Source organism: Anopheles coluzzii, chromosome X (assembly GCF_943734685.1).
Source record: "Anopheles coluzzii chromosome X, AcolN3, whole genome shotgun sequence".
NCBI classification, from domain to species: Eukaryota; Metazoa; Arthropoda; class Insecta; order Diptera; family Culicidae; genus Anopheles; species Anopheles coluzzii.
Window position 1 is genome coordinate 15,632,049 of NC_064669.1, and position 21,888 is coordinate 15,653,936.

Genomic DNA, 21,888 nt, shown 5'->3' on the forward strand with positions numbered 1-21,888 from the left:
GTTTGATATATTTATCTGTCAAAAAAATTTATATACCTCGGACATATAATCTTGAAAATTTATGCGCAATCTTGGCGCAATCTGAAAATGTATGGAAATGACGTTTATAGCTCAGGGTTGGCTACGCGAAATGACTTATGTTTTGATAAAACGAATATATGCGCAATCTGAGATTGCGCATCGTCTATTGCTACGGATACACGTAGAGGGCAATGCAGTGGTTGACAACCACGGTGACAGTTTGAACGATTGGTCTAATTTTTTTTATTCGTCAACGTTGGAGTGGAAACTTCTAGAATAGCTGGCAGTTTGGGTGAAAGTCCATCACCAAATAGCCAAAATTGCTTAAGCAGCCAATTTTGGCAAGCTAAAAATTGCTGCTTGAATTCGCCTTTGCAGTAGATAAACAGCATCAAAGTTGCAGGTGGTCCTTCTAAATAGCGCCTAAGCAGCTTCCCTATGCCAGGGTGCCGCGGATTACCCAAGCGCCACAAATTAAACTTAAACGTCTGGAAAATCAAATCTTATTCTTCTTCTTCCCAAATAGCCCGCTCGTACTTTATAGCTGATTTAGGGCTGTTTAACGAAAAATCGTTCCGATGTCGTACTTTGTGGCTGATTACAGGGTTTCCCACGATTTATTGGTTGGTTCCCACGATTTATTGGTGCGTTCCCACGATTTTTTGGTCATTTCCCATAATTTTTTGGTAGCAACCCACGATTTATTGGTCGGTTCCCAAATATTATTGGTCGGTTCCCAAATATTATTGGTCGTTTCCCAAATATTATTGGTCGGTATTATATTATATTATATTTGGGAACCGACCAATAATATTTGGGAAACGACCAATAATATTTGGGAACCGACCAATAATATTTGGGAACCGACCAATAAATCGTGGGTTGCTACCAAAAAATTATGGGAAATGACCAAAAAATCGTGGGAACGCACCAATAAATCGTGGGAACCAACCAATAAATCGTGGGAAACCCTGTAAGAGATAGACGGTACTTTGCGGAACTATGGAGCTTTTTAACAGGCATATGGTACTCTTGGGAACTTTGCGGCTGATTAACACTATGTGTAGGGTTCATGATGGAACTTGAAGGCTTGTTAAGAACGTGTACCGAACTTGGTGGAACTTCATAGCTTTTTTAATGCATGACATCGGTACAAGGTGGGTCTTGTCAAAGTGTCAAAGACAGACGCCGCCAATCATCTCATTGCTGCTGTACAAGTTAGATGAGTTCTTTGAAGAAGGGATTTTGAAGGAAGTGATTGTGATTGTTCATTAAATTGTGATACGTTTCGTGTAATTTATGAATATTAAGGGTTTAAAAATATACACATGTACACAAACAAAACAAATCCTGTTGTTTATTTCATCGATGACACTTGCTTGAAAATAAAACACAAAGAAAAATAATCCCCGGCACCGTAGCTTAAGGAAGCTGCTTACCCGGCGCTCTAGCAGCAATCGAACACGACATCGAACATGAAAAATGTATGGGATTTGACATGTTCGATTTGTTGGTTATCAAATCGAACATGTCAAATCCCATATATTTTTCATGTTCGATGTCGTGTTCGATTGCTGCTAGAGCGCTGCCTTAGGCGCTATTTAGAAGGACCGCCTGGAACTTTGATGCTGTTTATCTACTGCAAAAGGCGAATTAGAGCAGCGATCTTTAGCGTGCCAAAATGAGCTGCTTAAGCAATTCTGGCTATTTGGGTCGTATCTCGGGGGACACCTGTATATGGGTTTGACAGCATGCGGAATTCCGTGGCCGCAAAATTCCGGTCCGTGTATTTTCGGCCTAATGTTTTCAAGAAAAGCTCCTTTTTGCAATTGCCAAACTGTTTGGGCAAGGTTGACTACATTTACGTAATTTTATCACTACCGTGGCGCCGCAGCTATTTTGTTAACGTTTCGTCAATTTTCAAAACATTTCACATGACAAATCCATCCATCTTGTGTCTAACGATCTTGTGCCATAAAAAAACGAAATGTCACTGTCACTCAATGAGTCAGAGCGGGACAGAGCGTGCTTTGTTTTGTTTTCCACCGTTGGAAACAAACTTCCCCTTTTTCCAGCCGATAAGCTGCCCCAAAGCAAACAACAAAAATCAACCAATTGCCAAAGGAAGGCAAGGACGAAAAAAAAAAAAAACAACAGTGCAACAGTGGAGCAGAGCAGTTGTTTTCGTGCCATCTTTTCCACGGTGTTAAAAGGCTCGGTCCAGGCCGATCGACGCATCATGCATTAAAGGCGAAGTCGAGCAGCCGTCTCTCCTCCCGTGCTTCAATGTGCTACGAGCCGATGTCTGATTATTGTGCGAAAATGGTAGGTCGATCTGCAGTCCGTTTCCACAGCAATATGTTTGGTACGGTTGCGTTGCTGCGGGTATTGTGAGGGAGTAAACGAACGTTAATTGCGACGTGGTTTGTTTGGTGAAGCGGATGTGCAACTTTTGTGCCAATTTTCAATTTCGGTCCGAGAATCCACAAAACGCTTTGAAACTTCGCAAACGCTCCTTCCTCTGTTTGTTATACCATTAAGCTGTGGGTGCTATTTTCGGCACATCCATTAATAACCTTTTCCTCATTTCCCGCAAGGCTCTTCTGGACGACACAAACGGCAACACGGTCAACATCAACAACCAGCCCGGTGTGGAAGGGGCCGGCGACGGGTGCACCGTGGGCGGTGGGATGGCCCCAACGACTGCCGATTCGGTCGCGATGCTGCACTCCCCCTCGAACGACGATCTGAGCCAAAGCCTGTCCGAGTACACGGACGCCGACGAAAGCATATCAGCCCCGACCGAACTGCTGGCCGAGGTAATGCTACGTAGCACCAACACAAACAATCGTTTGGTTGTGCTTAATCTCTACAGGTTTTTTTTTTTTATTATTTTAATTTCAGTTTCTTTCTGCCATTATGATACGTGACTACGTGAATGCGCTCAAGTACTGCAAGCAGAGTGAGTATTTTCTAATTTTCTAATAAGATTTCGGGATATTCGGGATAAACCTCTGTATCCAATAGGGATGAAATGATTGCATGAAATTGGTGCAGTCATCGATACATGTGCGCGTTAATTGATCAATCTAGGGCTGGACGTTGCGGTATTTTTCTTCACATAAATTTATTTTAACGACTAACTTAAACCTAGACGGATTGCGCGCGTCCGATCGCTGCCGTTGCCGTTCGTGGAAGAAGAAGGTTCCCGCTGTTCGGGCGATCACCTTTCATCCGTTGCCCTCTCACGCACACCAACCAACGCGTTGATGGCCGCCAAATTATGGCACTCTAATTATGGCATTGCTTGTATTATTGCTGAACTCTCTTTCATGCAATCTCCTCCGCCGATCCTAACTCTTATGTATAAACATCCTCCCCCCCCTTGATATGGCATATCAACAAATCGATTGCTACCGGAACAAGCACAACACAACAAACTCCCGTCAGAACGGTGCAACCAAAAATACAGACTGCTGCATGTGCATTCAGCGCTATCAAACTATTCTCCTATCAATTTCTCTTTGCTCAAATCAACCTCCTCTGAAGCTGCGTTGTCTATTGACGATGGTATCGGTAACAGGCATATTTTTGTTATGGGACGTTTGTATATACCCTTACTGGTGCGCACAGATACTACTCTCGTTATTCCGTCCCTTCCAGCATGCGTCTCAACAATACGTGCCAAAGGCCATCGGGTTGCGGGTAACAGCTCATCGATGAGAATGACCATCCTGCCTATCGTGAACTGAGGATTCTGTTCATGTCCCACCGTGTCCTTTTGCAGCTCCTGCAAATATTCGCCTTTCCAGTGGACCCAGAAACGCTGCACGTAGGCTTGTAGCTTCCAATAGTGCTCCAACCGGTTTAAGGGAACGTCACACAAGTTGGGTTCGGGAAGTGCTTGCATGGAGGTGCCGATCAGAAAGTGGCCCGGAGTTAGCGCCGCCAGTTCATCAGGATTTTCTGAAAGAGGAAGCAACGGTCGCGAATTCATGACCGCTTCGATTTGTGTTAGTATCGTATAAAGATCTTCAAATGACAAACGAGATGCACCGAGGATACGATACAGATGTCTTTTTGCTACCTTCACCGCAGATTCCCACAGTCCGCCGAAATGAGGAGCCCTTGGGGGATTAAAGTGCCATGATATGCCTTGGGACGTGCAGAACTCATTTACTTGCTGTTCTTCTTCCTTTCTAGCGATGAGCGATGCCAATTCTGTTATTTCGTTACTAGCTCCTTCGAAGTTTTTTCCGTTATCCGAGTGAATGTGACACGGCTTACCACGGCGAGCAATGAATCTTCGTAGCGCTGCTAAAAAGGCTGATGTAGACAAGTCACATACCAGCTCGAGATGTACCGCCTTTGTAGCGAAACACACAAAAAGGCAGAGATAAGCCTTGCAGGCGGCCGCTCTTCTGTGTACCGGTTTTAAATAAAATGGGCCGGCGTAGTCGATTCCCACGTTGCTGAAAGGTCGGCTAGGTGTCACTCTGGATGCGGGTAGCTGTCCAATTCGCTGGCATGCGATAAAAGGATCCGACCGAAAACACCGGAAACATTCCCGCGTTATGCTTCTAACTAATCGTCGAGCATCCAAAGGCCAAAACTCCTCTCTTATGTTGCTGATGAGATTTCGCCCTCCAGCATGAAGTAGTTTCCAGTGATAGTGAACCACTATGTTGCGTGTAAACGGATGCCCCTTTGGAAGGAGAGCAGGATGCTTTGACTGGAACGGCAAATCAGCTAAGTTTAACCTTCCTCCGACTCTAAGCACACCTTGGTTGTCCAAAAACGGGTTGAGATTCCTAATCGGCGAGTTTTTCTTTATAGGTTGGCCGTTCCGAAGGGCTGAAATTTCGTTTCGGAAGGCATCGTCTTGAGCAGTCTTGACCAGAAATGCCTTTGCCTCCTCATTCTGCTCTGGTGTCAATACGATGGATACCGGGTCACCAGCAGGCTTCGTTCTAGCCTTAAGCCTTAGATTCTTTATAAATCGCTTGCAGTATGCAATAATGTGCAGTAATTGGGAGTATGATGACCACCTTTTGAACCAAGGGTTAACTGCAGGCGATGCGCTGGCAACAGCAACTAGCAAACGCGTTTCCTTTTCGATACCGGTCGGTAGTAGAGGTTCAGATGTAGGCCATTCATTAGAAGGTAGCGCCAGCCAAGCTGGCCCAGAGATCCAAATGCTGCTTTTTATAAAATCGGGTGCCGTCATGCCCCGCGAAACGAGATCAGCCGGGTTCTGCTGTCCAGGTACATGCCTCCATGTGTGGCCCTTCGTACATTGTTGAATGTCTGCTACTCTATTTGCCACATATGTTTTCCAGGTATTTGGAGCTGCTTTGATCCAATGTAGTGTAATACTGGAATCGGACCAGAAATGTACCGACTGCACAGGAAGCTGAATGGCTTTGGCAATGTGCTCGTACAGATGAGCCCCTAATACGGCACCGCAGAGTTCTAAACGAGGCAGGCTTATACGCTTCAATGGAGCTACTCTAGATTTCGATGCAAGCAAAGATATTTTAATATTCCCCTCGGCATCCTCGCACCTTGCATAAACGCATGAGCCATATGCCGACTCTGAAGCATCAGTAAATATGTGCAGTTGCACATTCGATCGTAAGGCGAAACAGTATCGTTCGATTCTATAGCAAGTCAGAATCTCCAACTTCTCATAAAAATCTTTCCATTTCAGCCCAAATGACTCTGGTACAGTCTCATCCCAGCCAATCGATAGCGCCCAAAGCTGCTGCATCATTATTTTTGCTCGCACTACGACAGGAGCGATAAGACCCAACGGGTCAAATAATCGAGCTATCTCCGAACAAATGCTCCGTTTAGTAGAGGGTAACTGCAGTGGCTTGATGCTTGATGCAAAGCATAAATTATCGCGCTCAGGTTCCCAGCAGACACCTAGGGCTTTTATAGTTTCGTCGGTATCAAACTGCAGTGATGATTTGGTTCCGATTTGAGAAGCATCGAGCTCTTGCAAAACCTCCAAACGATTTGAGGTCCACTTTCGTAATGGAAAGCCGCCCTTTAGCATCATTCCAGTTAGCTCCGATCGGAGCTGTATAGCTTCCTCAACAGATGATGCCCCGCCAATGAAGTCATCTACGTAGAAATTGCGAATCGCACGACTAGCAAGAGGGTAATTGCTTCCTTCGTCCTGCACTAATTGAAGCAAGGTGCGCGTAGCTAGGAAAGAGGAAGGAGCCAAACCGTATGTGACAGTATTCAGTTCATACTCTTTTACTGGTGATGTTGATGAGAATCGAAACAATATTCTCACTAATGCGCGGTCATCTTCATGCAAGAGGATTTGACGGTACATTTTTTCGATATCTCCGACTAAGGCCACAAAATAGGTGCGAAAACGCAAAATAATGTCCAACAGCTCATCTTGCACTATAGGTCCCACACATAGTGCTTCGTTGAGGGAGTAGCCTGTAGATGTTTTCGCGGAGCCGTCAAAGACTACTCTCACCTTAGTAGTGGAACTGCTCTCCTTTATGACTGGGTGATGAGGCAGATAAAAGGTTTTCGTTGGGCTTGACGCATTTTCATTAACAGGCTGCATGTGTCCGAGATCTATATATTCTTGCATGAAGGCATGATACTCCTTCTTCAATTGCGAATTTCGGGATAGGCGCTTTTCTAATGAGTAGAATCGGCGCAACGCCTGGCCTTTTGACTCGCCCAAGCGTACCGAGAACTCTGGATGTTTAGGCATCTGCACCACGTATCGTCCGTCACTATTTCTTCCAGTCTTCGATCTATACAGCTCTTCGCAATGCTTTTCTTCTACTGAATATGGTTCGCATGCATGTAGCTCCTCTGCCTTCCAAAACTGCTCTATTTTTTCTTCTAAAGAAACCATTGATACTCGTGTTGGGTTTGAGTGAGGATTAACGACCTCCTCGCTGGCTGGACCGACTACAAGCCACCCAAACACGCTGTTGATCAGTATTGGTAATTTATCTGCCAGATAAATACGCTCTGCAGTTGGAAAAAAGGTGTAAAAATGCTCTGCTCCGATTATCATATCTATTGATTCGGCCTGATTAAAATGAGGGTCCGCCAGGGATAGTCCAGGCGGAATGTTCCAGCGGCTTATATTAATGTGGTGGGAAGGAAGTTTTGCAGCTACTTCATCCATTAGCAGGAAATTTACTCCACAAGAAAATTGGCTGGTGCGAGATCGAATTTCAGCATACACGGACTCCCGCACCCTCGTCGTAGCACAACCAGCACCTTTAACGTCAATGTCCAATCTGGAAGTAGGTAGACCTATTAATTTTGCCAATCTTTTGCTTATTAGGTTAGGTTGTGATGCACTATCTAATAATGCTCTTGCTGGATGGTGATTGCCAAACGCATCCACAACAATGACAATAGTAGTGAGTAAGAATACCTCTCGTTGGTCCGCTGCTCGGTTTTCGTTTTCCAATGCTGCTGTGCTGTTAAATGAAGCGCTAGGAGCTACCTGAGGGCTAGTATGTAGTGTTCGGTCGTGGGTGTGCTGCCGGCGTACAAAATCAAAGGAGTGCAATAAAGAATGATGTTGCTGGTTGCAATGTTTGCACCGATTGGTCGAAGGACAATCTTTCATGCTGTGGTCGACTCTTAAACAATTAATGCAGAGACTCTTCGCTCGCACTATCTGAAGGCGCTCAGATTGCGGAAGTCGCATAAATTGGTTACAGTACCATAATAAGTGATCTAGTCGACAGCAAGGACATCGTTTGGTATTATTTGCGGTGTACGAATAGTACGAAAGATGCGAAGAAGGCCTTACGGCAGGCACCGATGTAGAGCTTACATCCGCAGATTTACTCATATAAACAGAGTCTAATGTTTTCATTCTTCTCTGCAGAAATTCTATTAACGCCTCATATGTTGGCTTTTTCATGCTAGCTGCCTTGTCTTCCCAATGTGTAAGAGTTTCCGCTGGTAGTTTGGAGCACAAAACATATTCTAACATTGAGCTCCATTGGTCGGTTGGCTCTCCTAGCTTTTGAATCATTTTTACATGCCGATTAAATTCATCTACCAATCTATGCAAGTCAGCTGACGATTCTTTTCGTAATTGTGGGATGCCGAACATTTGCTTAAAGTGCATCTTTTGCAGAAGGTATTCATTTGAGAATCGCTCCTTGAGCTCCTGCCATGCGATGGAGTAATTCGATGCGCACAATGGGATCGACTCTATCAATCTAGCGGCCTCACCAGTTAATGAAGCTCTCAAATAATGGAATTTTTGAATATCCAAAACGCTTGCATTGTTATGAACTAATGCTTCAAAGGTATCATGAAATGCCATCCAGTGCATTATATCACCGTTAAATTCGGGCAAAGAGATGGCTGGTAATTTAACGTGGTTTTGAATGGGAGAGTGGCTTGGGTTTTGAGCGTGGCTTGAGCCAAGCTCAGAGCTAACGGCTTGAGCTGTTTGAGTAGGCATGTGCGATAGCATGGCGCTTTTCATAGCTATGAACCTTTCCTCAAAATTATCCATCAACTCCTCTTCTTCTAGCTTCTCAGCTTCACTGGGCGCTAACAAACACAATTGCGTATGAGCCGTTTCAAACTCCTTTTCCATACCTTCAATCGTTTGGAGCCTGACAGGCACGAGATGCTTGTGTTGTTCAGGCTGGAAGTTCGCTATGAAAACCTCATTTCGTTTCAGCTTCGTGAATAAAGAATTCAACCGTTGTCTTAGGCTCGCAATTTCGGTCATCTTTATACTTGACCTGTTGAGATGGCAGGATTCGGGAAAACAGTTGCAATGACGATGGCAGGGAAACACACACAGATGATGACGGATGGCTGTTCCAAACTGCGACTGGCGGGAAACACACGATTACGAAGACGGATATCACACGCGCGAAAACAACCGGTTGCGACACGGAAGATAAGCTGACGTTTTCTCACATTAATGTTCAACGGATTGGACAGTAACTTAACTTTAGTGTTCTTTGTAACAAGACGTTACACGATTCAAAGACGAACGAAATCTTATATTATAATAAAGGCAAGACGCCTCACAGCTTTTTTTACGCGACTGCGGTGAATCGCTGAATTGTATCCAAAAACGCGATGGCTGCGGTAGAACGCTTCTTATAGCTTTTACGATGGCCGTGGCAAGACGCCGAAGAAGGCGGTAGTTAGTCTGTCTTGTTGGCAACGGACTGAATACGACGGAGACGCGGACACGCAATCAATGACGAGTAATAAACGGCACGATTGTCCCTTTGCAGGTTGAAATTTCACATTTACTGGCCGCCAAAGTTCGTACACTCAAACACGTATTAACGATAGTTCCTTTGCACGGTACGCACTAAATCACAAAACGAAACAAAAAAAATGCTCAACGAATAAATCTTTTCACTTAGCGCTTTTCGAAAAAGGTTTTCAATCCTGGTCACGGCACCATATGATCAATCTAGGGCTGGACGTTGCGGTATTTTTCTTCACATAAATTTATTTTAACGACTAACTTAAACCTAGACGGATTGCGCGCGTCCGATCGCTGCCGTTGCCGTTCGTGGAAGAAGAAGGTTCCCGCTGTTCGGGCGATCACCTTTCATCCGTTGCCCTCTCACGCACACCAACCAACGCGTTGATGGCCGCCAAATTATGGCACTCTAATTATGGCATTGCTTGTATTATTGCTGAACTCTCTTTCATGCAATCTCCTCCGCCGATCCTAACTCTTATGTATAAACATTAATAATTCCAAAATTCCCCTTCCCCACTCTTACCCTTATACCAAACCCAGTACTGCAGTACGAGCCGAACAATACGACGGCCCGCGACTTCTATCCCCACATCCTGTCCAAGATAAGTGAAATGCAGAGCAACGAGCAGTCGGGGGAGAGCGACGAAAACTACAACTTCAACTGCAGCTCGCCGCTGGCATCATCCGGCTCGACGCCCTCGTCCTGCTCCGTCTCCTCGTCGCCCGGCTCGTCCTCCCGCTCCTCCTCCCGCTCGTCCTCCGGTTCGTCCTCGTCCGGGTGTGACGGGCCCATCGACGAGGTGATCATGGTGTGCAGCAGCGACAGCGACGAATCGTCCGAAGCCTGCTGCTCCTGCCCGGAGGGCTCGGAGGGCGCCCGGCCAAAGGTGCCCGCCGGCGACCGCCATCCAGCGGCGAATGAGGGTGCCGCCGGCGGGGCGCTGCCAGTGCAGCCGGTCGCAAGGACGGGCTCGCGGTCGCAAAGCGACAACAACACGTCCCAGTCGTACTCGAGCCTGCTGCTGGAGGACGAAGAGAAGGATCTCACCCTGTCGGACATTTCCAATCTCAACATCGAGGAGGATGAAACATCCAACGGTTAGGGCCGATGGGTGATGAGCAGCACACGTTTGCACACGTTTTTATCTGCTTCTTTCTGTGTTTGTACTTTTCAGACTGTGGCGGATCGCAGGAAAACAGCTACACGCCGCTCGATGTAGTAGCAGCCGCTCCGGCCGTCAAGCCGCCCGTCCCGACCACGAACCTTGCCACTGCCTCGGTCTTCGCGTCCCGGCTGGTGGCCATGCTGCGGTCCAAAGTAATACCCTCCCGGACGGGTGGCGGTGAGTGAGGGGGATGCATCGTACAAATGGAAAGTTTGCATTTTTATTTCACGCACACATTCGAACGCATTGTGGATGCTTTTCTTTGCCTTATGTATTCATTTCCATTGATCTCTCCGTACTAGAGTGTGCGTGGATGTGTTTGTGTGTGTATGTGTGCATGTGTGGGCCATTTAGTACAACTCGAAACTAAATACATTTTGCGTACAACACTCTGGTACACTGACTAGTTAGCTTAGCAGCTAGCGGCTAGGAAATATAGTTTAGGGATTAGTTTAAACTATATAAATATATGTGTGTTTGTAGGAAGGAGGCATTAAAAAAAGATATTTAACTATGTGCAGAACAGATAAAAAATAGACATACCATTTGAGCCGTCAATTTTCTTTCTGTTGTACGTGTTTCGCTTTCCCCTAATATTGCACAAAATAGCACAACTCCGTGTAGTATCGGATTTCTCATTTTTCATGCCACATTAAAAAAAAAGAACAATAACATTCCAACATTTTCTGCAAGCGCTGTATAGTTGCGAACAGGCTTGCTTAGAATGCAAAGCGGTGGTGAATGCCGAATTTGCAGATCAATCGAGATATGAAAGGGAACAAGTAGATCGACCTTAGGCTACGCTATAATAGAATCGAAATGGCAAACAGAGCAAATCAGATTCCTTACACCACTACTAAACTACTACTACTACAAGAAAACCAAAGGACCTAGAAGCTAGACCCTAAAAAGGAAGGCAAACCTTTGCAGTAGCATCCGTAACAATCGTGTTTTTGGTTACACCATTATACAACCCTATATCGGAGGAGGGGGCAGAATATGTAAACCGGATCTCTTAGAAGGAGAAGAAAGAAAAAAAAGACTTAGCAGGGATAGCCAGACGTATCCCTTTTCCTAGTACAGTATATATCCTTTATTACGGCAGCGAGCCGCCTGTGCGCCCATTTTTTGCTCCCCTAATGGGACGAGAAACAAGAAGCACGGTCTAAATATATATATATATATATTTAAATGTATATCTACATGGAAAGAAGACGACAAACAAAGGAAACAGAAACATACCAAAAAAAAGGTGTAAAACCAGGAAGAATAGTTTTATATTTGCAGACGAATGCGTGCGTGTGTAAGGGGCATGTGTATTGCGAATAGCGATTTCAGAGGCCGAAAAAAGCTGGTTTGTAGAGCAAAACCGAAAACCGTTGGTACTAAACAACCACATATAGCTGTGCACCTAGTAATGTCGTTGTATAATTGTGTGAACAATGAACAAGGAAAAACGAAAATAAAAACAACAAATAATTTATGTGAAAATGTTGCTGCAACGTGGGCAGCGTGGGTGTTCGGTGGAAAGAAATAAATGTACTATAGTTAACGTGTCTTTACCGACAAGCTAAAACTGCTCGATGGCAGGTAAAGGTTTTTGGGCTGTGTTTTGCGTTTTGTTTGGTAATTACTAGTAAATTTGGCCAGGTTACAGGGCAACGCAACTAAATTAAACTAAACTAAGATCAACTTTAATATAAAGAATACGCCAAAACTAATGGTCTCAAAACCCAATTAAAATGAGTTATTTATAGGGTTTTTCAGGAGATCTCATAGCTGTACGACACTTTTTTGACTCCTTCTTACGTGAAATGAACTTAATATAATGGGAATTGGACTCTATAGTAACCTTTTTGGACAAATCCAATAGGAATTTACTGTTCATAAGATTGACATAGAATCAAAAATCGATCATATGAAGTTCACTTCCCATAAGAAATAGACAAGGAAGTGTCCCATAACCATGAGAACCCCTGGAAAACCCTGTATGACACCCTCTTTACGTACCAGTAACCACAACCAAACCCATGCTGGTCCTGATACCAATACATCAAATTTTTTGGTTCAAGAACTGCATATGACTTAATGCCGGTCATGAATCTAGTTACCGAATCTATGCCGGTCCAGGAATCGATACTGAATACATACCGGACCAGGAAGCAAAACTGGTCATACTGGTCCAAGAACTAATCATGAATCCAAACTTGCCCTGGAATCTATCAAAAACCCATACTGGTCTTTGAACCGATCATGAACCCATAGCGTTGCTCGCACTGATCATGAACCCATACTGGTCCTGGAACCGATACTGAACCCAAATCAGTCCTGGCACTGATCGGTTTATGATACCGGTCCTGGGACCTATCAAGAACCTATACCGGTCCTGGAACCTATCATGAACCCATACCAGTCCTGGAACCTATCTTGGACTCATATCAGTTCCGTAATCAATCATGAACCCAAACCATTACTGTAACCGATACTGAACCCAAACCATTACTGTAACCGATACTGAACCCATACCGGTCCTGAAACCTATCATGAACCCATACCGGTCCAGGAACCTAGCAAGGACCCATATCAGTTTCGGAACCAATCATGAACCCATGCCAGTTTCAGAACCAATCATGAATCCATACCGGTGCTGGAATCTATCATGAACCCAAATCAGTTCTGGAATCAATCATGAACCCATACCGATACTGGAACTGATACTGAACCAATACCGATCCTGAAACCGAAACTGAACCCATATCGGACCTAGAACCTATGACGAACCCATACCGGTCCTGGAACCGATAGTGAACTCATACCGATCCAGAATTGGCTCATTCCATTTATTTTCTAGAACAGTTCCCGGAACTGTTGTAGATTCGGATTCGGAATGATTCTTGAATACTTAGTCCGAGTTTGTAACCGATACAGTTTCAGTTCCAGTCGACAAACTGTACCCGTTAGTACAAGCGCAGCGCAGGAATAGTGTTGGAATGAGATTTCTTAGGCCAAAAATACACGGACCGGAATTTCCCGGCCGCAGAATTCTTGCTAAAAATGTATGCGGCCGTGTATTTTCGACCTTAGATGGAGCTATTAGCTAGTTAAAAGGCTCCTCTAATGCATACCAAGTGTTCATCCAATTCAGTTAGCGAGCCGCATTGCTTCGCAAAGAGTAATGTTTTTGTGAGCCATTTTGACGTTGCTGTTGGCTAAGAGTGAACGTTTAAAATTCTTTTTGATAAGAAACATGATAAGACATGTTACAAGTCTTCAGCGCTATTATTCTATTATTGAAGCTTGATTTTCGTCTTTTAAAAGCACAAATTAAATTTTGGATAATTTTGATAGTTTTGAGAATAATGAACCATTTATTTAAAACTTTACAAAGTTCTCGCGGGTCGAGGTGTAAGTTTCGGAGGATTGCAAGTGGCTATTGTTCATGTAGTTTTTTTTTGTTATATTTGTCTACACATAACGAGCTAGTTGAACTACAAAATAATTGTTTTCTTTATTTTATAGTAAACAATATTTAAAAAAGAATAGCGACATTCGTTTTGCTAAAATTGGAAGCTAGAAATTAGAATAGAGAGGCAGATAAAAAGAAGACAAACATGGCAGATTGACAAATTAATACAAATATGCTAAATTGTGTACACTTTAACATCCTTTTAAAACTTATTTTTTAAAACATTACCTCTCCTAAAGCACGGCAGCGACCGATTCAAATGACCGTTGTGTGCGTTGCGCATGCGGCCCGTGTGACAGGCGTGTGCTGGTTGGTCGGGTGGCCGTGTTGATTGCACCATAATATTTTGCTGTCAGTGTTGGTCGAGCCAAAACAAAGTGCGCTCCGCCAGTACCAGTGAGAAAAAGGCGCACACCGGGCTGATCCGGCGGGATGCTGTGTGGCCATTTCGTTTAGAACGCCCCGCGTACCAAACCCCATACGCGAAAGGATGTTTAGGCTACGGCACCGGTGGTTGGCGGTGCTGGGTAGAAGTGGCGCTGAGCGGCAGTACCATGGGCTGACCCCGATGTGCAGGGGTGCTGCCGGTGTTACCGACAGGGACCGGTTGCTGGTGCGCCAGCTCGCGCCGAACCTGGTCCGGCCGACCGTGCTGGCGAGCGGTCTGTTCTGGGAGCGCCACCGGAAGGGCGGCTACCAGACGGAGCAGCGCGCCTCGACGAAGGATCTGATCGTGAACGGGCTGAAGGAGCTGCGGACCGAGTTTGCGCTGTTTCAGCAGGAGTGGAAGGAGAAGCTGGAAAGCGATCCGCTGGTCGTGTTCCGGCCGGGCGAGATCGACGTGGTGTTCGGGTTCGAGAGCCAGCCCGACCTCGACCGGTGGGTGGTGACGACGGACCGGGACCACGGCGAAGGCTACTCCCAGGCCGCACTCGAGCGCAGTCCGGCCGGGTTCGGGCTGTTTCACGGCACGCTCGAGTCGCGCGTACCGAAGGACGGCCGCATCAAGCGGGCCGGCTACGCCAACATCAAAAGCCTGCGCGTACGGGTAAGTTGACCTTTTGCCGTGCCAAAACCGCCATCCCGTTGCTGTTGCAAGATGCTGGTTTTTACCGCTTTCCGCTTTCCCCACACGTAGAAATCGTTCAAGCGGGACGCCTTCTACGACTGGAGTCAGTACAATACGCTCGTGCTGAAGGTGCGGGGCGATGGCCGCTCCTACCTGATCAACCTGACCGCGGAGGGCTACTACGACATCCTGTGGAACGACATCTACCATTACGTGCTGTACACGCGGGGCGGCCCCCACTGGCAGGTGGCCAAGATACCGTTCTCCAAGTTTTTCCTCGCGTCCAAGGGCCGGGTCCAGGACCAGCAGGGCCCGGTACCGCTGAACCGCATCACGAACGTGGGCTTCTCGGTGGGGTCGCGCGGCGGCCACGAGGGCTCCTTCCGGCTCGAGTTCGACTTTATCGGCGTGGAGTTTGACCCGTCGCACCAGGAAGAGTTTGCGTACGAGATGTACCGCCAGCCGAAGTACATCGTAGCGACGTAGGGAGCGGGCCGGACGGACTCGATGCTCCATGGTTAACGTTTGAGGGGAGTTGTAGGATGAAGGTTTTTCATGTAATAAAATAGATACGCTTATCTCTATGCTAATTTGTACAGCACACGGCAACACGTCTTCGATTTGATTTCTATGCCTGATCAAATGCGATGGATTTGCAGAAAGATAATTCTCCGAATATCTTCTAACGCTTGTAATCTTGGAGAATCAACAAGTTTTTGGTGGTAGTCTACAGTGGCGAATTTATTAGTTTTGGGTAAATCTGATTCAGATTCATGAATCTGAATAAATCTTTCAAAAGATTCATGAATTTTAGGGCATTGATAAATCTCCAAAAAATCATACAGCTTGAGCTTCTTTATTATTCTTCGTCTTGACGTAACAACCTACAAGGTTATGGCCAGCCTATACAGGCTTTCGAGACTTCTTGGTAAGTACCAAGTCTGTTTTGCTCCGAGAAAACGATCCATGCGAGGCTTGCACCGACAACGGGCATGTTGTTCAGTCGTGCGAGTTTAACACTATACCATGGGATCGCCCATATTCAATAGTTTGAATATCATACATGTCTGAAGCTGCATAAATCCCTGGACATTTATGAATTTTCTAGATTCTTCAAACTTTCAATATTCATGAATCCTTGGAGGTTCTGGAATCTTTAGAAATTAATTAATCTTTAGAAATTCAAGATTATTTGAAGATTCGAATCATTCATCGCTGAAGATTCATATGAATGAATATCAACGAAAGATTTGTGGAACCCAACACTAGAATTTATCGGTGCTCTGATCCCAAATCCGCCGCTCAAAATGTTTACAGAGAAGGCTTTTAGGTATTCAAGTACAGTGAAATCTCTCTAAGATGAAGTCTCTTTAAGATGAACATTTAGACCCATCACATACATTTTGTGTCTCTACAAGATGAATACCTCCCTAAGTTAAATATTATCCAACCTGCATATGCGATTTGGCAGCCGAAATTCTCTCAGAAGAATTTTTGGGTGGTAGTTCACAAAAATATTGGTCAAAGGATACCATGCCTATCTCGTGATTTCTTGGATACTTCATAGCAATATTTTCATTAGTTTTCCTCTACATGAATATCTCTCTAAGCTGACGGTCCTTTCGAGATTCACCTTAGAGAGATTTGTGATAAAATTGAATGATTCTCTAAATCTCTCTCCAAAATGTTGCAATACCTACTGCTATTGCATTATTAATCTATTTTTTTATTATTCTTATTAACTTTCTTAATGACCTCTTAATAAGTTTTGGTTTACCGTTCGTCTGACAAATCCTTCAATTCTTCCTTATTTCTCGTTCACGTGGGATTGCAGTGAAATTTATTTAATTAATTAAAAACCACTATTCAAAAGCTACCAGTTGGATGTAATTACAAGAACAGTTCAAACAAGAAGTTCAAATGCATTTGCAAAATTTGCTACCAAAAGTACGTATATTAGTATATTTTTATACGGATATGTCTCAAACATTTATCAACAGAATTGGCGTAACTCGGGAAAAGGCTGTACATCCTACTTTGATAAACCACACTCAGCGTAGTTGTAGCCTAGTCGTTTATAGTCAAATGTTTCTATGAGTTTCGGCGAATAAGGTTTGATTGTTAGTAGGATAAATAAAAATGTTTGTGTGTAAATGTTTAAAAACACATTTTTAATGCACTAAAAAATGCCTCAAAAACGTGAGGTAAATTTCATTGCTATTTTCATTCAAATTTTAATTATAATGGTATATGTGAGCAATGAAACAACCCTCACGTTTTCAAGGCATTTTTAGTGCGTCAAAAACGTGTTTTTAATCTTTTTATATTTTTTTTGCATTTCTCATCTAATTGCGTTTGATATTTCGTTAATCAGACGCATTCTACTATTTATTACCAGACATTGAACCGTTTATAGCTTTACACTTATGGTTTCCTGAACATGGTTACTTGGATTATTTCAAGTGCATTAAAGAAGTGCAACGTGAAGAGAGAAAGCTAAACAACAATCGATTAAGCAAACCTTAGCAACGAATAGAAACAGAGGAGAGAAAGCAATCTAAAGCGTAGGATGCATTTGAGAAAGCTGGTGAGAATAATGCTCGCAAAACACGGCGATGTGACGAGCATTACATTTTCATAGCCATAATTAAGCTTCATTAAAAAAACGATTTTTAGCAGCATTTAATTTTTTTTTTCAAATTCAAAAGGAATATATAAACATTGTGAACGCCTAGTGATCACTAATGTAACATATGAGCTCCGTGACATAGTGGAGGAAAAATAGGAAAACAATTTAAAAAACTATATGATCCAAGATGTAAGTGATATTAGATCATAAGACCAATCTGCATCGTAGCGAATAGGTTGACCCACACAATTACAAAATTACTTTGATATCTTTTCTTTGGTCCTCCTCAGTAACTTCTCTCCGTGCAGAGAAGCTACCGATCAATTCGCGCCAGACAAAACAAAAATTGTCTAACCATCAGGAACTATGTTCATTTTATTTACATCTGTTTGCCGGGATCAATCGACCAGTGTGCCTCTAGCGCGGTGGGCGTGCAGCGAAACCCACCCACCCTCTCCACTACTTGCATTCAATCGTCAACGCAACAGGGCAGGGGTGCGAATGAAAGAAAGAGGAAAGGGGGTGGGGCGGGGGTAAAAAGGGATCGCATCAATGGGCGCTGCCGGGCACTACGACTTTTTGCGCAGTATTTTGTACGTGTCCTTGCTGGTGAGGTAGCTGGCGGCGGCGGCCACAGTCGTGAAGCCGGTCAGATACCACAGCCCGTGCAGGTACGCGTGGTCGACGTAGCTGAAGATCGGGGCACCGAGCGTGGCGGCAACCGTGACCAGCTGTACGGCAGTGTTCAGCTTGCTGATGAACGTGGGCGCCAGCTGGGCGGTGGCGTGCGTCACGTCAAAGTATCGGGACAGCGTGCGCTGGAAGTGGAAGCGGATCGATAAGTGAACGTGATCATACAAACCAAAAAATAACATTAAAATCAATGTACAGTCACAAGCACAAGTTGTTTAGCTTGTAGCTCCCCACACACAAAACATGCCGGGCACCTACCGGTTGCGGCAGACTGATGTAGCGTATGACGAAGCCGGCCCCGATCAGAAACACGTCCCGGAAGAGTATCATAGCGGTCAGCCACAGGGGAAGCAGGTCGATGTAGCTCATTGCGATGACGAGCGACCCGACCAGCACCTTGTCCGCCATCGGGTCGAGAAAGGAGCCGAGCCGGCTGGCCTGATTCGGCCAGTGGCGCGCGATCAGCCCGTCCGCCAGGTCGGTCAGCCCGGCCACGATCAGCATGCCCATCGCGAGCCGGAAGTCGCCCTGCACGATCACGTAGCCGAGGTAGGGCGACGCTACGATCCGCCCGATGCACAGCAGGTTCGGCACGGTGGCCACGTTCTCCCGCTCGATCACCTCCTCGACCCGCTCCTTCACCTTGTCCTTGCGCTCGCGGATGTCGCGCACCAGCCCGTCGCGCTTCTCCTGCAGCAGCTGCTTGTTCTTCTGCAGCACGTTCTGCAGCAGCTCCGAGCCCTCGACCGATTTTACCGCGACCACGCGCGGCTGCTTCTTCTTCAGGTTCGAGCAGTAGCGCCGCTGCCCGCAGTAGTAGGCGAGGCTGATGCCGGGCGTTTGCTCCCGGGCCCGAAGGCCCCATGCAGCCGGTGCCGCGCAGGCCAGCCGGCCCGGGGCCGATCCGAACCAGGTGTGATGGCTGGCGGCACGCAGCACCAGCTCGGACAGTGCTGTCCGGCCGGCGACGGCGTGCAGTGTGTGGGTGCCGTGCGTTAGCAGCATTTGCTTGGCTTGCTGTCCGGCGTTTCGGTTGTTTTGGTTTTGATCGCGCGAGTTGGTTGATTTGATTGCGACCTGGAACGGCGGGGTTTTGCGTTGCCTTTTGCACTTCTCTCTTGCGATGCGACACCGCTGGACTCGTTAACCCTGCTTGCCGGGATGCACTTGACGGAGGGCAGAGGTGGGCACCAGGTGGGATCTCTCGTCACCAACCATAGCACGACTGCCGCACGGAAAGTCCCACACACCCAGACACACCGACTGCCTGATCACGCTGGCAGGCGGGAAGGAATCGGATTTGCGGTCCAGCAATTTCGGTCCCGGCTTGTTGAGCAATTCCTGACTGGCTTTTGTTTTTTTTCTTTTCTTTCTTTCTCTCCTCTGCCTCTCTTTACTGCGAAGAAAATAAATAAATCCTTCTTTTGCCCAGCGGCCAATGTTGCTGTTGGTTGACAGCTTGACGGAAGCGTTTATTTCAAAGGGTTGAATTCGCCATTCTCCATTCGCTGCACGATTTCCACGAAATCGGTTGTTTTATGTTGAAAGTGTAGCAGGGTAGGTTAGCTGAATCTCCAAGATAGCTCTAGTTTTGCATGGCAGCAATATGAAATAAAGCATCAAGAGCATTGTTTGAAAAAAATGATGTAAAATAATAATAATGATATAAAACATATGGAAATAATTATGTAAATACAGGGTTTGCTGCTGCTTTTGCCAAAAATTGTCTTTAATTTGTCTATTTTTTTAAATTTCGTTTCAACAAATATAGAAGGAAGCATACTTACTTTCTTACTTATCCGGCTCTAAAACCGCTTTGTGGTCTTGGCCTGCCTCTAGAGTGTCCAATACCACTCATGGGCTCGCGCCTTCGTCTGCCAATCTGTTATCCCGGCCTTAATGGCAGACACGGACAGTATCCTTGCGCGCAACTTAGCCTCCATGCTGTTGTCGTTGCTGCCCTGTGACCCGAGATAGGTGAATTCTGGGACGACTTAAAAAGCCATCTGTACGTCACGCCTATTCATGTTTGGATTATTTAATGGTAGGGCCGCTGATGTTGCCACCATCAGTTTGGTCTTTGCCTCGTTTATCTGCAATCGAAGGTTCTCTGCCGCCTGCTCGATCCCTTGGTAGGCTTCTGCTACATAGGAGTGCGGCAGACCAAATATGTCTATATCATCTGCATATGCTAGCATCTGGGTTGACTTATAGAAGATGATTCCCGAAGTCCCTCGAGTCCCCGATGGCCCTCGCTAGCGTCAAGTTGAATAGGGGATAGGCAAGCCCGTCCCCCTTACGCAGATCTTTGGTGGTAGCAAAAGGCTCTGAGAGTTTTTCATCCACCCTGGCAAGTGACGTCGGTTATTCGAACTATCCTTATCAGTTTGGCCGGGATTCCAAAAAAGCTCATAGCGTCGTATAGTTTTGCCCTGGTTATCCTGGGGAAATGTTGTTTCCGGAATCTATTTCGGAATTCGTTCCAGATTTGGCCCCAAAATTGGCTCCGGAATCGGCTCCAAAATCGGCTCCAGCATCGGAATCGGCTCAGAAATTAGAATCGGCTTCCAAACGGAATCGGTTTTGGCATCTACATAGGAATAGGCATTAGGGTCCAATCATGCTATGTATTGATAGCCGCAAAGAATCAAAATTTACTTGTAAAAGAACCATTCCCATGGAGATTCCCGGACTGATTTTGCTTCTGAAACTTCAATTCAACTTCAACTGATTCTCATTTCGGAGCTAATTCCATTTCTGCAGTCAATCCTGATTCCGTTTATCGGTGGACCGGATTCCGAAATTGCCTCCGGAGTCAGCTTTTGAACCTGCTCCGAAGTCGGCTCCGTAATCGGAATCGATTTCAGCATCGCAACCGGCTCCGGAATTGATTCCAAACACGGAATCAGAATCGGGTAGTTCCGATTCCGAGCTGCCACCACTATTCTGAACAACACAGATATATGGACAGTCGGATAAAAGGTACCCGCATAAACGGCCGTCCGCAGTATACGTGGGTACGGAGATACGCGGAGATTCCTACCAAAGCCTTCGTTATATAGTTTTCAGCTGCGTGCTTCCTATCCCTCACAATTATCTCTCGTTTGATCATCTATTCTATCCCTCATTCTATCTTCTCCTCTCTCTTGCATGCCACACTAATTCTCCAAGGTCCGCATACTGCATACCAAAAGCGAATCTTGGGTACAGTGTGTATCTGCCCATTTAAAAAAAAACGAGCAGGTCCACGTTGGTCCTAGTTTTGGCTTAGAAACGGTACTGGAATAGGTTCAGTGAACAAAACAACAAAATTTTAAAGAAAACTGGAATAGGTTTAGGGTCATCTCTTGGGCCAGACAATCTTTGAGATCCGAGGATCAAACTCAATGAGGCGATCGATATCGCTCAAGCTAAAAAACTTAAATCTAACGAAGGCGACTTTGAATTGACGCACTCAGTAACAGCACTACATTGATACATTATTTATGCACGTCACACTTCTCGCATGCATCCACCGCACGATTCATCAAACATAAATAAATAAATAAATGAAGCCAATCCTCCTTGATAGAATAACTGTTCTCAATG

At 45.5% G+C, this 21,888-nt stretch overlaps 4 protein-coding genes across 6 annotated transcripts; 2 read left to right on the plus strand and 2 right to left on the minus strand.

The window, feature by feature from the left end:
* Positions 1–2,029: 2,029 nt before the first annotated feature.
* LOC120956150 (uncharacterized) lies at positions 2,030–11,926 on the plus strand. Of its 2 annotated transcripts, none has more exons than XM_040377528.2 (5): positions 2,030–2,346; positions 2,619–2,840; positions 2,926–2,983; positions 9,818–10,375; positions 10,453–11,926. In XM_040377528.2, exons 1-5 carry the CDS (start codon positions 2,308–2,310, stop codon positions 10,626–10,628), a joined length of 1,053 nt encoding a protein of 350 aa, XP_040233462.1. In that variant the 5' UTR covers positions 2,030–2,307; the 3' UTR covers positions 10,629–11,926. The 2 variants fall into 2 exon arrangements, with proteins under 2 accessions (XP_040233462.1, XP_049461133.1); XM_049605176.1 differs by lacking the exon at positions 2,030–2,346 and adding an exon at positions 2,400–2,544.
* On the minus strand, positions 3,102–9,760 carry LOC125906417 (uncharacterized). 2 transcript variants are annotated; one of them, XM_049605147.1, is made up of 2 exons: positions 7,451–9,760; positions 3,102–7,310 (listed from the first exon to the last, which is right to left on the minus strand). In XM_049605147.1, exon 2 carries the CDS (start codon positions 7,193–7,195, stop codon positions 3,524–3,526), a length of 3,672 nt encoding a protein of 1,223 aa, XP_049461104.1. In that variant the 5' UTR covers positions 7,196–7,310; positions 7,451–9,760; the 3' UTR covers positions 3,102–3,523. Both variants share the same exon structure in this region, with proteins under 2 accessions (XP_049461104.1, XP_049461106.1).
* Positions 11,927–14,236: 2,310 nt separating the features above from the next.
* Positions 14,237–15,587, plus strand: LOC120956052 (complex I intermediate-associated protein 30, mitochondrial). Its single transcript, XM_040377432.2, has 2 exons — positions 14,237–14,957; positions 15,048–15,587. The coding sequence occupies exons 1-2, from the start codon at positions 14,400–14,402 to the stop codon at positions 15,462–15,464; spliced, it is 975 nt and encodes a 324-aa protein (XP_040233366.2). The 5' UTR covers positions 14,237–14,399; the 3' UTR covers positions 15,465–15,587.
* Positions 15,588–17,953: 2,366 nt separating this feature from the next.
* Positions 17,954–19,747, minus strand: LOC120955350 (probable cardiolipin synthase (CMP-forming)). The gene is made up of 2 exons (XM_040376177.2): positions 18,559–19,747; positions 17,954–18,425 (listed from the first exon to the last, which is right to left on the minus strand). The coding sequence occupies exons 1-2, from the start codon at positions 19,303–19,305 to the stop codon at positions 18,177–18,179; spliced, it is 996 nt and encodes a 331-aa protein (XP_040232111.2). The 5' UTR covers positions 19,306–19,747; the 3' UTR covers positions 17,954–18,176.
* Positions 19,748–21,888: the final 2,141 nt, after the last annotated feature.

Coding starts and splice junctions, on each gene's coding strand:
- LOC120956052 (XM_040377432.2), top strand. CDS start 14,400: ATGTTTAGGCTACGGCACCGGTGGTTGGCGGTGCTGGGTAGAAGTGGC. Junction 14,958..15,047: donor TCAAAAGCCTGCGCGTACGG/GTAAGTTGACCT, acceptor CCCCACACGTAG/AAATCGTTCAAGCGGGACGC.
- LOC120955350 (XM_040376177.2), bottom strand. CDS start 19,305: ATGCTGCTAACGCACGGCACCCACACACTGCACGCCGTCGCCGGCCGG. Junction 18,426..18,558: donor ACATCAGTCTGCCGCAACCG/GTAGGTGCCCGG, acceptor TTCCACTTCCAG/CGCACGCTGTCCCGATACTT.
- LOC125906417 (XM_049605147.1), bottom strand. CDS start 7,195: ATGGATGAAGTAGCTGCAAAACTTCCTTCCCACCACATTAATATAAGC.
- LOC120956150 (XM_040377528.2), top strand. CDS start 2,308: ATGTGCTACGAGCCGATGTCTGATTATTGTGCGAAAATG. Junction 2,984..9,817: donor GCTCAAGTACTGCAAGCAGA/GTGAGTATTTTC, acceptor TACCAAACCCAG/TACTGCAGTACGAGCCGAAC. Junction 10,376..10,452: donor GGAGGATGAAACATCCAACG/GTTAGGGCCGAT, acceptor TGTACTTTTCAG/ACTGTGGCGGATCGCAGGAA.